This window comes from Triturus cristatus, chromosome 2_1 (assembly GCF_964204655.1).
Source record: "Triturus cristatus chromosome 2_1, aTriCri1.1, whole genome shotgun sequence".
Classification (NCBI taxonomy): Eukaryota; Metazoa; Chordata; class Amphibia; order Caudata; family Salamandridae; genus Triturus; species Triturus cristatus.
Genome location: NC_140581.1, coordinates 10,282,567 through 10,297,593, shown reverse-complemented (window position 1 = coordinate 10,297,593; position 15,027 = coordinate 10,282,567). Strand labels below are relative to the sequence as shown.

Genomic DNA, 15,027 nt, shown 5'->3' with positions numbered 1-15,027 from the left:
CAGTGTAACAAATGCAAACCTTGTGATAAGCAAGGCCCATACTCCGCAATCGGTGTAACCATTGCAAACCTGGCATAAGCAAGACCCAGAACCCCCCAATCAGAGTAACAAATGAAAACCTGGCATAAGCAAGGCCCAGAAACCCCAATCGAAGTATCCAATGCAAACCTGGCATAAGCAGGGCCCAGAACCCCCAATCAGAGTAACAAATGCAAACCTGGCATAAGCAGGGCAAAGAACCCCAATCAGAGTACGAATGCAAACCTGGCATAAGCAAGGCCCAGGACCCCAAATCAGAGTAGCAAATGCAAACCTTGCATAGACAAGGGCCAAAACCTCCAATCAGAGTAATGAATGCAAACCTGGAATAAACAGGGTCCAGAACCACCAAACAGTGTAACCAATGCAAACCTGGAATAAACAAGGCCAGGAACCCACAAACAGAGTAACCAATGCAAACCTGGGATAAGCAAAGCGCAGAACCTCCAATCGGAGTAATGAATGCAAACCTGGAATAAGCAGGGCCCAGAACCCCCAATCAGAGTAAAGAATGAAAACCTGGGATAAGTAAAGCCCAGAACCCCCAATCAGAGTAACAAATGCAAACCTGGCATAAGCAAGGCCCAGAACCCCCAATCAGAGTAACAAATGTAATCCTTGCATAAGCAAGGGCCAGAACTTGTAATCAGTGTAACAAATGCAAACCTTGTGATAAGCAAGGCCCAGAACCCCCAATCAGTGTAACCATTGCAAATCTGGCATATGCAAGGCCCAGAACACCCAATTGAAGTAACCAATGGAATCCTGGCATAAGCAGGGCCCAGAACCCCCAATCAGTGTAAAAAATGCAAACCTGGCATAAGCAAGGCAAGAAACTCCAATCAGAGTAAGGAATGAAAACCTGGGATATGCAAGGCCCAGGAGCCCCAATCAGAGCAACAAACGCAAACATGGCTTTAGCAATGCTCTGAACGCCCAATCAGGGTAACAAATACAAACCAGGCATAAGCAAGACCCAGAATCCCCAATCAGAGTAAAGAACGCAAATCTGGCATAAGAAAGCCCCAGATCCCCCAATCAGACTACCGAATGCAGACCTGGAATATGTAGGGCTCAGAATCCCCAATCAGAGTAATGAATGCAAACCTGGCATAAGCAAGGCCCAAAACCCCCAATCAGAGTAACAAATGCAAACCTGGCAGAAGCAGGGCCCAGAACCCCCAATCAGAATAACGAATGCGAACCTTGAATAAGCAGGGCCTGGAACCCCCAATCAGATTAACAAATGCAAACCTGCCATAAGCAGGGCCCATAACCCCCAATCAGAGTGACACATGCAAACCTGGCCTAAGCAAGTCCCAGAACCCCCATCAGAGGTCAAATGCTAACCTGGCATAAGCAAGGCCCAGGACTCTCAATCAGAGTAACCAAAAGAAACCTGGCATGAGCAAGGCCCAGGAACCCCAATCAGAGAAACAAATGCAAACCTGGCATACGCAAGGCCCAGAACCCCCAATCAGAGTAACAAATGCAAACCTGACATAAGCAACGCCCATAACCCCCAGTCAGAGTTACAAATGTAAACCTGGCATAAGCAAGGTCCAGAACCCCCATTCAGAGTAACGATTGCAAACTTGTCATAAGCAGGGCCCAGAATCCCCAATCGGTGTAACCAATGCAAACCTGGCATAAGCAAGACCCAGAACCCCCCCAATCAGAGTAACAAATGAAAACCTGGCATAAGCAAAGCCCAGGAGCCCCAATCAGAGCAACAAACGCAAACCTGGCTTTAGCAAGACCCAAAACCCCCAATCAGGGTAACTAAAGCAAACCTGGCATAAGCAAGACCCAAAACCCCCAATCAGAGTAACAAATGAAAACCTGTCATAAGCAAGGCCCAGGACCCCCAATCGGTGTAACCAATGCAAACCTGGCATAAGCAGGGACCAGAACCCCTAATCAGAGTAATGAATGTAACCCTGGCATAAGCAAGGCCTAGAATCACCAATCAGTGTAACCAATGGAAACCTGGCATAAACAGAGCCTAGAACCCCCAATCGGTGTAACCAATGCAAACCTGGCATACGCAGGGCCCAGAACCCCCAATCGGTGTAACCAATGCAAATCTGGCATAAGCAAGGCCCAGAACCCCAAATCAGAGTAAAAAATGAAAACCTGGCAGGAGCAAGGCCCAAAACCCCCAATATGATTAACAAATGCAAACCTGGCATAAACAAGGCCCAGGACCCCCAATCAGAGTAACAAATGCAAACCTGGCAGAAGCAAGGCCCAAAACCCCCAATCAGAGTAACAAATGCAAACCTGGCACAAGTAGGGCCCAAAACCCCCAATCGGTGTAACCAATGCAACCCTTCCATAAGTAGGTCCCAGGACCCCATTCAGAGTAACAAATGCAAACCTGGCATAAGCAAGGCCACGAACGCCAAATCAGAGTAACTAAAGCAAACCTGGCATAAGTAGGGCTCAAAAACCCCAATCAGAGTAACAAATGCAAACCTAGAATAAGCAGGGACCAGAACCCCTAATCAGAGTAATGAATGTAAACCTGGCATAAGCAAAGGCCCAGAACCACCAATCATTGTAACCAATGGAAACATGGCGTAAGCAGAGCCTAGAACCCCCAATCGGTGTAACCAATGCAAAAATGGCATAAGGAGGGCCCAGAACCCTCAATCAGTGTAACAAATGCAAACCTGGCATAAGCAAGGCTCAGAACCCCCAATCAGAGTAACTAATGCAAACCTGGCATAAGCAGGGCCCAGAACCCCCTATCAGAGTAATGAATGCAAACCTGGCATAAGCAAGGCACAGAACCACCAATCAGAGTACCGAATGCAAACCTGGCATAAGCAAATCCCAGAATCACCAATCAGTGTAACCAATGCAAACCTGGCATAAGCAAGGCCCAGAACCTCCAAACAGAGTAACCAAAGCAAACCTGGCATAAGCAAGGCCGAGAACCCCCAGTCAGAGTAACAAATGCAAACCTGGCATGAGCAAGGCCCAGAACCCCCAATCTGAGTAACGAATGTAAACCTGGCATAAGCAATGCCCAGAACCCCAAATCAGAGTAACTAATGCAAACCTGGCATAAGCAGGGCCCAAAACCCCCAATCATAGTAACAAAGGCAAACCTGGAATAAGCAATGCCCAGAACCCCCTATCAGAGTAATGAATGCAAACGTGGCATAAGTAAGGCACAAAACCACCAATCAGAGTACCGAATGCAAACCTGGCATAAGCAAATCCCAGAACCACCAATCAGTGTAACCAATGCAAACCTGGCATAAGCAAGGCCCAGAACCTCCAAAAACAGTAACCAAAGCAAACCTGGCATAAGCAAGGCCCAGAACCCCCAATCTGAGTAACAAATGTAAACCTGGCATAAGCAAGGCCCAGAACCCCCAATCAGAGTAACAAATGCGAACCTTGAATAAGCAGGGCCTGGAACCTCCAATCAGATTAACGAATGCGAACCTGCCATAAGCAGGGCCCATAACCCCGAATCAGAATGACACATGCAAACCTGGCCTAAACAAGTCCCAGAACCCCCAATTAGAGTGATGAATGCTAACCTGGCATAAGCAAGGCCCAGGACTCTCAATCACAGTAACCAAAGCAAACCTGGCATAAGCAGGGACCAGAACCCCTAATCAGAGTAATGAATGTAACCCTGGCATAAGCAAGGCCTAGAATCACCAATCAGTGTAACCAATGGAAACCTGGCATAAACAGAGCCTAGAACCCCCAATCGGTGTAACCAATGCAAACCTGGCATAAGCAGGGCCCAGAACCCCCAATCGGTGTAACCAATGCAAATCTGGCATAAGCAAGGCCCAGAACCCCAAATCAGAGTAAAAAATGAAAACCTGGCAGGAGCAAGGCCCAAAACCCCCAATATGATTAACAAATGCAAACCTGGCATAAACAAGGCCCAGGACCCCCAATCAGAGTAACAAATGCAAACCTGGCAGAAGCAAGGCACAGGACCCGACTCAGAGTAACAAATGCAAACCTGGCATAAGCAAGGCCCAAAACCCCCAATCAGAGTACGAATGCAAACCTGGCATAAGCAGGGCCCAGAACCTCCAAACAGAGTAACCAAAGCAGACCTGGCATAAGCAAGGCCGAGAACCCCCAATCTGAGTAACAAATGCAAACCTGACATAAGCAAGGCCCAGGACCCCAAATCAGAGTAACCAATGCAAACCTTGAATAGGCCAGGGCCAGAGCCCCCAATCAGAGTAACAAATGCAAACCTGGCACAAGTAGGGCCCAAAACCCCCAATCGGTGTAACCAATGCAAACCTGGCATAAGCAGGGCTCAGAACTCCCAATCGGTGTAACCAATGCAACCCTTCCATAAGTAGGTCCCAGGACCCCATTCAGAGTAACAAATGCAAACCTGGCATAAGCAAGGCCACGAACGCCAAATCAGAGTAACTAAAGCAAACCTGGCATAAGTAGGGCTCAAAAACCCCAATCAGAGTAACAAATGCAAACCTAGAATAAGCAGGGACCAGAACCCCTAATCAGAGTAATGAATGTAAACCTGGCATAAGCAAAGGCCCAGAACCACCAATCATTGTAACCAATGGAAACATGGCGTAAGCAGAGCCTAGAACCCCCAATCGGTGTAACCAATGCAAAAATGGCATAAGGAGGGCCCAGAACCCCCAATCAGTGTAACAAATGCAAACCTGGCATAAGCAAGGCTCAGAACCCCCAATCAGAGTAACTAATGCAAACCTGGCATAAGCAGGGCCCAGAACCCCCTATCAGAGTAATGAATGCAAACCTGGCATAAGCAAGGCACAGAACCACCAATCAGAGTACCGAATGCAAACCTGGCATAAGCAAATCCCAGAACCACCAATCAGTGTAACCAATGCAAACCTGGCATAAGCAAGGCCCAGAACCTCCAAACAGAGTAACCAAAGCAAACCTGGCATAAGCAAGGCCGAGAACCCCCAGTCAGAGTAACAAATGCAAACCTGGCATGAGCAAGGCCCAGAACCCCCAATCTGAGTAACGAATGTAAACCTGGCATAAGCAATGCCCAGAACCCCAAATCAGAGTAACTAATGCAAACCTGGCATAAGCAGGGCCCAAAACCCCCAATCATAGTAACAAAGGCAAACCTGGAATAAGCAATGCCCAGAACCCCCTATCAGAGTAATGAATGCAAACGTGGCATAAGTAAGGCACAAAACCACCAATCAGAGTACCGAATGCAAACCTGGCATAAGCAAATCCCAGAACCACCAATCAGTGTAACCAATGCAAACCTGGCATAAGCAAGGCCCAGAACCTCCAAAAACAGTAACCAAAGCAAACCTGGCATAAGCAAGGCCGAGAACCCCCAGTCAGAGTAACAAATGTAAACCTGGCATAAGCAAGGCCCAGAACCCCCAATCTGAGTAACAAATGTAAACCTGGCATAAGCAAGGCCCAGACCCCCAATCAGAGTAGCAAATGGAAACCTTGCATAAGCAGGGCCTGGAACCTCCAATCAGATTAACGAATGCGAACCTGCCATAAGCAGGGCCCATAACCCCGAATCAGAATGACACATGCAAACCTGGCCTAAACAAGTCCCAGAACCCCCAATTAGAGTGATGAATGCTAACCTGGCATAAGCAAGGCCCAGGACTCTCAATCACAGTAACCAAAGCAAACCTGGCATAAGCAGGGACCAGAACCCCTAATCAGAGTAATGAATGTAACCCTGGCATAAGCAAGGCCTAGAATCACCAATCAGTGTAACCAATGGAAACCTGGCATAAACAGAGCCTAGAACCCCCAATCGGTGTAACCAATGCAAACCTGGCATAAGCAGGGCCCAGAACCCCCAATCGGTGTAACCAATGCAAATCTGGCATAAGCAAGGCCCAGAACCCCAAATCAGAGTAAAAAATGAAAACCTGGCAGGAGCAAGGCCCAAAACCCCCAATATGATTAACAAATGCAAACCTGGCATAAACAAGGCCCAGGACCCCCAATCAGAGTAACAAATGCAAACCTGGCAGAAGCAAGGCACAGGACCCCCTATCAATGTAACCAATGCAAACCTGGCATAAGCAAGAACCAGAACCTCCAAACAGAGTAACCAAAGCAGACCTGGCATAAGCAAGGCCGAGAACCCCCAATCTGAGTAACAAATGCAAACCTGACATAAGCAAGGCCCAGGACCCCAAATCAGAGTAACCAATGCAAACCTTGAATAGGCCAGGGCCAGAGCCCCCAATCAGAGTAACAAATGCAAACCTGGCACAAGTAGGGCCCAAAACCCCCAATCGGTGTAACCAATGCAAACCTGGCATAAGCAGGGCTCAGAACTCCCAATCAGTGTAACCAATGCAACCCTTCCATAAGTAGGTCCCAGGACCCCATTCAGAGTAACAAATGCAAACCTGGCATAAGCAAGGCCACGAACGCCAAATCAGAGTAACTAAAGCAAACCTGGCATAAGTAGGGCTCAAAAACCCCAATCAGAGTAACAAATGCAAACCTAGAATAAGCAGGGACCAGAACCCCTAATCAGAGTAATGAATGTAAACCTGGCATAAGCAAAGGCCCAGAACCACCAATCATTGTAACCAATGGAAACATGGCGTAAGCAGAGCCTAGAACCCCCAATCGGTGTAACCAATGCAAAAATGGCATAAGGAGGGCCCAGAACCCTCAATCAGTGTAACAAATGCAAACCTGGCATAAGCAAGGCTCAGAACCCCCAATCAGAGTAACTAATGCAAACCTGGCATAAGCAGGGCCCAGAACCCCCTATCAGAGTAATGAATGCAAACCTGGCATAAGCAAGGCACAGAACCACCAATCAGAGTACCGAATGCAAACCTGGCATAAGCAAATCCCAGAACCACCAATCAGTGTAACCAATGCAAACCTGGCATAAGCAAGGCCCAGAACCTCCAAACAGAGTAACCAAAGCAAACCTGGCATAAGCAAGGCCGAGAACCCCCAGTCAGAGTAACAAATGCAAACCTGGCATGAGCAAGGCCCAGAACCCCCAATCTGAGTAACGAATGTAAACCTGGCATAAGCAATGCCCAGAACCCCAAATCAGAGTAACTAATGCAAACCTGGCATAAGCAGGGCCCAAAACCCCCAATCATAGTAACAAAGGCAAACCTGGAATAAGCAATGCCCAGAACCCCCTATCAGAGTAATGAATGCAAACGTGGCATAAGTAAGGCACAAAACCACCAATCAGAGTACCGAATGCAAACCTGGCATAAGCAAATCCCAGAACCACCAATCAGTGTAACCAATGCAAACCTGGCATAAGCAAGGCCCAGAACCTCCAAAAACAGTAACCAAAGCAAACCTGGCATAAGCAAGGCCGAGAACCCCCAGTCAGAGTAACAAATGTAAACCTGGCATAAGCAAGGCCCAGAACCCCCAATCTGAGTAACAAATGTAAACCTGGCATAAGCAAGGCCCAGAACCCCCAATCAGAGTAGCAAATGGAAACCTTGCATAAGCAGGGCCTGGAACCTCCAATCAGATTAACGAATGCGAACCTGCCATAAGCAGGGCCCATAACCCCGAATCAGAATGACACATGCAAACCTGGCCTAAACAAGTCCCAGAACCCCCAATTAGAGTGATGAATGCTAACCTGGCATAAGCAAGGCCCAGGACTCTCAATCACAGTAACCAAAGCAAACCTGGCATAAGCAGGGACCAGAACCCCTAATCAGAGTAATGAATGTAACCCTGGCATAAGCAAGGCCTAGAATCACCAATCAGAGCAACAAATGCAAACCTGGCATAAACAGAGCCTAGAACCCCCAATCGGTGTAACCAATGCAAACCTGCCATAAGCTGGGCCCAGAATCCCCAATCAGAGTAATGAATGCACACCTGGCATAAGCAAGGCCCTGACCCCCAATCTGAGTGACAAATTCAAACCTGGCAGGAGCAAGGCCCAGAACCCCCAATCAGAGTAACGATTTCAAACTTGGCATAAACAGGGCCCAGAACCCCCAATCAGAGTAACAAATGCAAACCTGGTATAAGCAAGGTCCTGAACCCCCAATCAGAGTAAGGAATGCAAACCTGGCATAAGCAAGGCCCGAAACCCCCAATCAAATTACCCAATGCAAACCTGGCATAAGCAAGGCCCGAAACCCCCAATCAAATTACCCAATGCAAACCTGGCATAAGCAGGGCCCAGAACTCCCAATCAGAGTAACAAATGCAAACCAGGCTTAAGCAAGGCCCAAAACCCCCACTATGAGTAACAAATGTAACCTGGAATAAGCAAGGCCCAGGACCCCCATTCAGAGTAACAAGTGCATTGAAACAGTTTAGGATCCAAGAGAGACAAGAAGGAACTACTTTTTTAAGGTGACAGAGGAATAACTTTGCCTCTAGGTATGAAGAACTCAGTGAAAGCTCAGAGAAGAGAATCTTGAAGATGTTGTTTCTTTACGGTCAAGTGGCCTTTTAATAAGACTCAGTGATGGCGGGGGGGGGGGGTTTGTGAAACTCATGCATTTTGCTTCTACATAACTGTGTTATTTTCTGCAAAATTACACAAAATGACATTTATTAATGGAAATTGCAAATACACATGTTAGCATTTAGGTGCCAGATGTGCGACCCTTCCACTTTGTGACTCACAAAATGGAATTTACAACAGTGTCTCAGACATTGTTTGAGATTCCTAATGGGGCCTCAAATTTCCTACCTCATTAATATTTGTGAGGTCGGTGCAATTTGCGACCACACCCAGGGATGGTGGCCTGCTGGGGTCAGCAGAGCACCATGTCTGTGACTGATTTTTCAATAGAAAAAGGGGTGCATTTAAAAAAGAAAAATGAAACGTTACTGTTTCATTTTTTAAGAGTAGTCAGTGGTCCGTGGAACCTCTGCCAACTCTTAAAAAATATTTTCAATGCCAGTCACAAAGAGGAAGGGGTCCCCTGGAGACCACTTTCTGTTTGACAGTAGCTTACCACCCATGTGAAATGGGTGGTAAACTGTGAGTGTTTTGCAGATGCAATTGCGGCCGCAAAACAATCTTTCATTGAAGTGCAAGTTGCTATTAAGAAGTGACGCCTTTAGCACGTCCCTTCCTAATAGCGAGTAGCAAACTCTATTTTGTGAGTCAGTAATAGGTTTGTAAATAAGGCAGACCTATTTTGCAGTTTCAAACAAGCCAATTTTCTGTTTGTAACCACCAAAAATGGCCGTACAGCTGGCCCTTAGTTCTTAGAATCCCATTTTATACTGTGAAATTTAGGGCCTCATGTAGGTGGCTAAATACCGGTCAGGTATTTAGGCATTTGAGATGTAGGAGGCATGATTTAAGGATTCGGTAATTTACCGAATCGGTAAAGGATCGGTAAAATACCGAATCAGTAAAATACAGATTCGGTAAATTACCGAATCCTTAAATCATATGTAGGGAGCACTCAAGTGAGTGAATTTCAGTAGTCAGGATTCGGTATTTAACACCAACTACAGGTTGATGTTAAATAACGAATACCTTTCAAAAAGCTAAATTTGGCTGCTTTGAAAGTGCCATGTGGCAGACATACATGCCCTTAGGGCATGTATGTGCGCCACATGTGCACACATGCACGAATCAGGGGTGCAACAGGGTGTCAATGTGACACCCTGCCACCCATGATTATGCTTCCCCTATTACCGATTCGGTATTTACCGAATCGGTAATAGTAAATGGCTTCCCATTCGTTCCTATGGGCCTCCAGGCCCATAGGAATGAATGGGAAGGGATGCATTATTACCGATTCGGTAAATACCGATTCGTAAATACCGATATTTACTGAATCGGTAATAATTACCGATTGTTTACCTACATACTATATACCGATTCATAAATACCAAATCGGTAAAATTCGGTATTTATGAATCGGTAAATAGTATGTTACCTACATATGGCCCTTAGTGCTATAGTTTAGCCCAAAATCCATCCTTTTATCAATGTTTGATGCAAGGACACATTTTGGGCTAAAAAACAAATGTGCATAAAAGACAAAAGCGCTTCAAGCAACAGCCGCTGGCGTTCTGTTGTTCTTATGGGTTTGCGATACATTTTTACAGTAAATGGGATGTTAGCAGTAAATGTTTACCACAAATGACATACCATTTTGAATAGTTGGCATAATGGAGTCATTTTGGGAATTTGTAAAAAAGGATCATTCGAAATTCACGAAAATACACCAGCGTGATTTGAACTTCTTTCAGGGCTAGTGATGAAAGCACACACAGCAACACCCGTGGCACGCCCCTTTAACGCAATGTAATGCGTAAAAGTGGTCCATATTTACAAGGCCATGAAAAGTCGCGCAGAGAGACTTTACGTGGCCTTGTAAATGTTGACAAGCCCACTGCGCCGCCGGGGCATCAAAATAAGTGATGCCCTGGCAGCGCAATGGGCTTGTAAATAAGCCCCTCTGTACATAAATATTTGAACCTTGACCTTTTGTGAAATAGCATAGATGAACATAAGAGTAGAAGTTAATGATTATGTACTGTCTGTGAAATGTCTTTATTTCTGATTGTATATGCTCTTTTTTTATTAATTAATTTTTTAATATCTAAATTGATTTAAATATAATGATGTATATAGTAAAATCAAAATGATTACCTGTTGTTTATCATGTTATGGTCCACAATAGTTTTGTCTTGATGTTTATTTAGTTTCTTACAAAGTATGTAAACACAATATTTAAATTCGTAATACTTTCTCCGCTATTTTTAATTGTTGCAATATTTTTGTTGCAAATATTATGTGAAACAAATGTGTTAGCAGGGAGATAATATATGGCTCATCAGAAGCAATGTTATAGGGGCTGGGGCAGTGTCACTCTGAATAAGGTGCATTAAAACACACGGGACAGTAGCTTGTTTATTTTGTGGTCTGGCTGGGGCCCCTGCATGATGTCTGATTGTTTCTACTATTCTGCTCCTGTGTATGTTTGTTTAGTTTAGGTGTCTGTCTGGAGCCCCCGCATGATGTCTGGCTGTTTATTGTGTTCTGCTCCTGTGTATGTTTGTTTATTTTAGGTGTCTGTCTGGAGCCCCCGCATGATGTCTGGCTGTTTATTGTGTTCTGCTCCTGTGTATGTTTGTTTAGTTTGGGTGTCTGTCTGGAGCCCATGCATGATGTCTGGCTGTTTATTGTGTTCTGCTCCTGTGTATGTTTGTTTATTTTAGGTGTCTGTCTGGAGCCCCCGCATGATGTCTGGCTGTTTATTGTGTTCTGCTCCTGTGTATGTTTGTTTAGTTTGGGTGTCTGTCTGGAGCCCATGCATGATGTCTGGCTGTTTATTGTGTTCTGCTCCTGTGTATGTTTGTTTATTTTAGGTGTCTGTCTGGAGCCCCCGCATGATGTCTGGCTGTTTATTGTGTTCTGCTCCTGTGTATGTTTGTTTAGTTTGGGTATCTGTCTGGAGCCCCCGCATGATGTCTGGCTGTTTATTGTGTTCTGCTCCTGTGTATGTTTGTTTAGTTTGGGTGTCTGTCTGGAGCCCATGCATGATGTCTGGCTGTTTATTGTGTTCTGCTCCTGTGTATGTTTGTTTATTTTAGGTGTCTGTCTGGAGCCCATGCATGATGTCTGGCTGTTTATTGTGTTCTGCTCCTGTGTATGTTTGTTTATTTTAGGTGTCTGTCTGGAGCCCCCGCATGATGTCTGGCTGTTTATTGTGTTCTGCTCCTGTGTATGTTTGTTTATTTTAGGTGTCTGCCTGGGTCCCCTGCGATAAGTCTGCCCGGGGCCCCTGCATTATGTCTGCCTGGGCCCCTGCAGGATGGTGGACTGTTTCTTGTATTGTGCTCCCGTGTATGCTTATTTATTTTGGGTGCCTCCCTGGGGTTCCTGCATGATGGCTGACTGTTTATTGTATTTGCGCTCCTGGGTATGTTGGTTTATGTTGGGTGTCTCTCTGGGGCCGCTGCATTATGTCTGCCTGGGCCCCTGCAGGATGGTGGACTGTTTCTTGTATTGTGCTCCCGTGTATGCTTATTTATTTTGGGTGTCTGCCTGGGGTCTCTGCATGATGTCTGACTGTTTCTTGTATTTTGCTCCTGTGTATGTTTGTTTATTTTGTGGTCTGGCTGGGGCCCCTACATGATGTCAGACTGTTTATTATATTGTGGTCCTGAGTATGTTTGTTTATTTTAGGTGTCTGTATGGAGCCCCTGTATGATGTCTGGCTATTTATTGTATTCTGCGCCTGTGATTTTTGTTGTTTATTTTAGGTGTTTGCCTGGGGCCCCTGCATGATGTCTGCCTGGGGCCCCTGCATAATGTCTGCCTGGGGCCCCTGCATGATGTCTGCCTGGGGCCCCTGCATGATGTCTGCCTGGGGCCCCTGCATGATGTCTACCTGGGCCCCTGCATGATGTCTGACTGGTTATTGTATTTCTGCTTCTGTGTGTAATCTCCTCTCCATTATCTCATCCTTCTGTCTCTTAGCTCTCCTTGACAGACATCGAGCCGCGCCGAGCAATCCCCCGATGATGAAAGCCAGGAGCCCCGGCGCAGCAGCAATAAACCGAGCAATCCCCCGATGATGAAAGCCAGGAGCCCCGGCGCAGCAGCAATAAACCGAGCAATCCCCCGATGATGAAAGCCAGGAGCCCCGGCGCAGCAGCAATAAACCGAGCAATCCCCCGATGATGAAAGCCAGGAGCCCCGGCGCAGCAGCAATAAACCGAGCAATCCACCGATGATGAAAGCCAGGAGCCCCTGCGCAGCAGCAATAAACCGAGCAATCCCCCGATGATGAAAGCCAGGAGCCCCGGCGCAGCAGCAATAAACCGAGCAATCCCCCGATGATGAAAGCCAGGAGCCCCGGCGCAGCAGCAATAAACCGAGCAATCCCCCGATGATGAAAGCCAGGAGCCCCGGCGCAGCAGCAATAAACCGAGCAATCCCCCGATGATGAAAGCCAGGAGCCCCGGCGCAGCAGCAATAAACCGAGCAATCCACCGATGATGAAAGCCAGGAGCCCCTGCGCAGCAGCAATAAACCGAGCAATCCCCCGATGATGAAAGCCAGGAGCCCCGGCGCAGCAGCAATAAACCGAGCAATCCCCCGATGATGAAAGCCAGGAGCCCCGGCGCAGCAGCAATAAACCGAGCAATCCCCCGATGATGAAAGCCAGGAGCCCCGGCGCAGCAGCAATAAACCGAGCAATCCCCCGATGATGAAAGCCAGGAGCCCCGGCGCAGCAGCAATAAACCGAGCAATCCCCCGATGATGAAAGCCAGGAGCCCCGGCGCAGCAGCAATAAACCGAGCAATCCCCCGATGATGAAAGCCAGGAGCCCCGGCGCAGCAGCAATAAACCGAGCAATCCCCCGATGATGAAAGCCAGGAGCCCCGGCGCAGCAGCAATAAACCGAGCAATCCCCCGATGATGAAAGCCAGGAGCCCCTGCGCAGCAGCAATAAACCGAGCAATCCCCCGATGATGAAAGCCAGGAGCCCCTGCGCAGCAGCAATAAACCGAGCAATCCCCCGATGATGAAAGCCAGGAGCCCCGGCGCAGCAGCAATAAACCGAGCAATCCACCGATGATGAAAGCCAGGAGCCCCGGCGCAGCAGCAATAAACCGAGCAATCCCCCGATGATGAAAGCCAGGGGCCCCGGCGCAGCAGCAATAAACCGAGCAATCCCCCGATGATGAAAGCCAGGAGCCCCTGCGCAGCAGCAATAAACCGAGCAATCCCCCGATGATGAAAGCCAGGAGCCCCGGCGCAGCAGCAATAAACCGAGCAATCCACCGATGATGAAAGCCAGGAGCCCCGGCGCAGCAGCAATAAACCGAGCAATCCACCGATGATGAAAGCCAGGAGCCCCGGCGCAGCAGCAATAAACCGAGCAATCCCCCGATGATGAAAGCCAGGAGCCCCGGCGCAGCAGCAATAAACCGAGCAATCCCCCGATGATGAAAGCCAGGAGCCCCGGCGCAGCAGCAATAAACCGAGCAATCCACCGATGATGAAAGCCAGGAGCCCCGGTGCAGCAGCAATAAACCGAGGGTTTCTAAGCCGGCGCCTTCAGTGCCCGTCAGGAGCACAGATGTGTGAATCAGGACTCCGCATCTCATCATTGCCTCACGGGTTCCATCAGTTGTCTTGTCAGTTCAGCTCCGCATTTCATGATTATTTTATGTTGTTATAAATGTCTTGCTCACTGTTTCTTGTTGGAGTTATTATAAAATGTGACACATCTCTGGGACACTCTTAAATTCTGCAGAACATTGTAGGCCTGGCCTTTACAACTAACAGATCATTTTAGGAGCATTCATGGACCCGCCACATAAGACACCTGCTGCCTGCCCAGGGTGGAGTCCCTAGAGCCCCTACAGAGAGCGGGGCAGGGGCAGAGAGCGGGGCAGGGGGCAGAGAGTGGGGCAGGGGCAGAGAGTGGGGCAGAGAGCGGGGCAGGGGCAGAGAGTGGGGCAGGGGCAGAGAGTGGGGCAGGGGGCAGAGAGCGGGGCAGGGGCAGAGAGTGGGGCAGGGGCAGAGAGCGGGGCAGGGGCAGAGAGTGGGGCAGGGGCAGAGAGTGGGGCAGGGGCAGAGAGTGGGGCAGGGGCAGAGAGCGGGGCAGGGGGCAGAGAGCGGGGCAGGGGCAGAGAGTGGGGCAGGGGCAGAGAGCGGGGCAGGGGGCAGAGAGTGGGGCAGGGGGCAGAGAGTGGGGCAGGGGGCAGAGAGCGGGGCAGGGGCAGAGAGTGGGGCAGGGGGCAGAGAGCTTAGAAAGGTGGATCTGAGGAGTTCTGTGAAGGAAAGCAGCTGCCTCAATAAGAAAGACCGCACACCTTTGGAAACAATAAAAAAAGTCAAATCTGGACGCCCTCCCCCCCACATCATGGAGACCCTGCCACCTCTCTACTCCCAGCCATCACTGCATTGTATGACCCCTCCCTCAGTACTGCGGCTTTCTCATGTGCTCGGTCAAGTGTACAAGTCATGGCCAAACCCAAAGCGGTTCCCCTGAACCCCGT

At 48.3% G+C, this 15,027-nt stretch overlaps 1 protein-coding gene across 1 annotated transcript in view; it reads left to right on the top strand.

Moving 5' to 3' along the window:
* The window catches only part of LOC146863607 (uncharacterized), a 442,187-nt gene extending 427,966 nt beyond the window's left edge, over positions 1 to 14,221 (top strand). The window contains exon 9 of the mRNA XM_085627628.1: positions 12,494 to 14,221. Coding sequence (XP_085483754.1) covers positions 12,494 to 12,503 — 10 coding nt within the window. The 3' untranslated portion in view covers positions 12,504 to 14,221. The remainder of the gene's footprint in view (positions 1 to 12,493) is intronic.
* Positions 14,222 to 15,027: the final 806 nt, after the last annotated feature.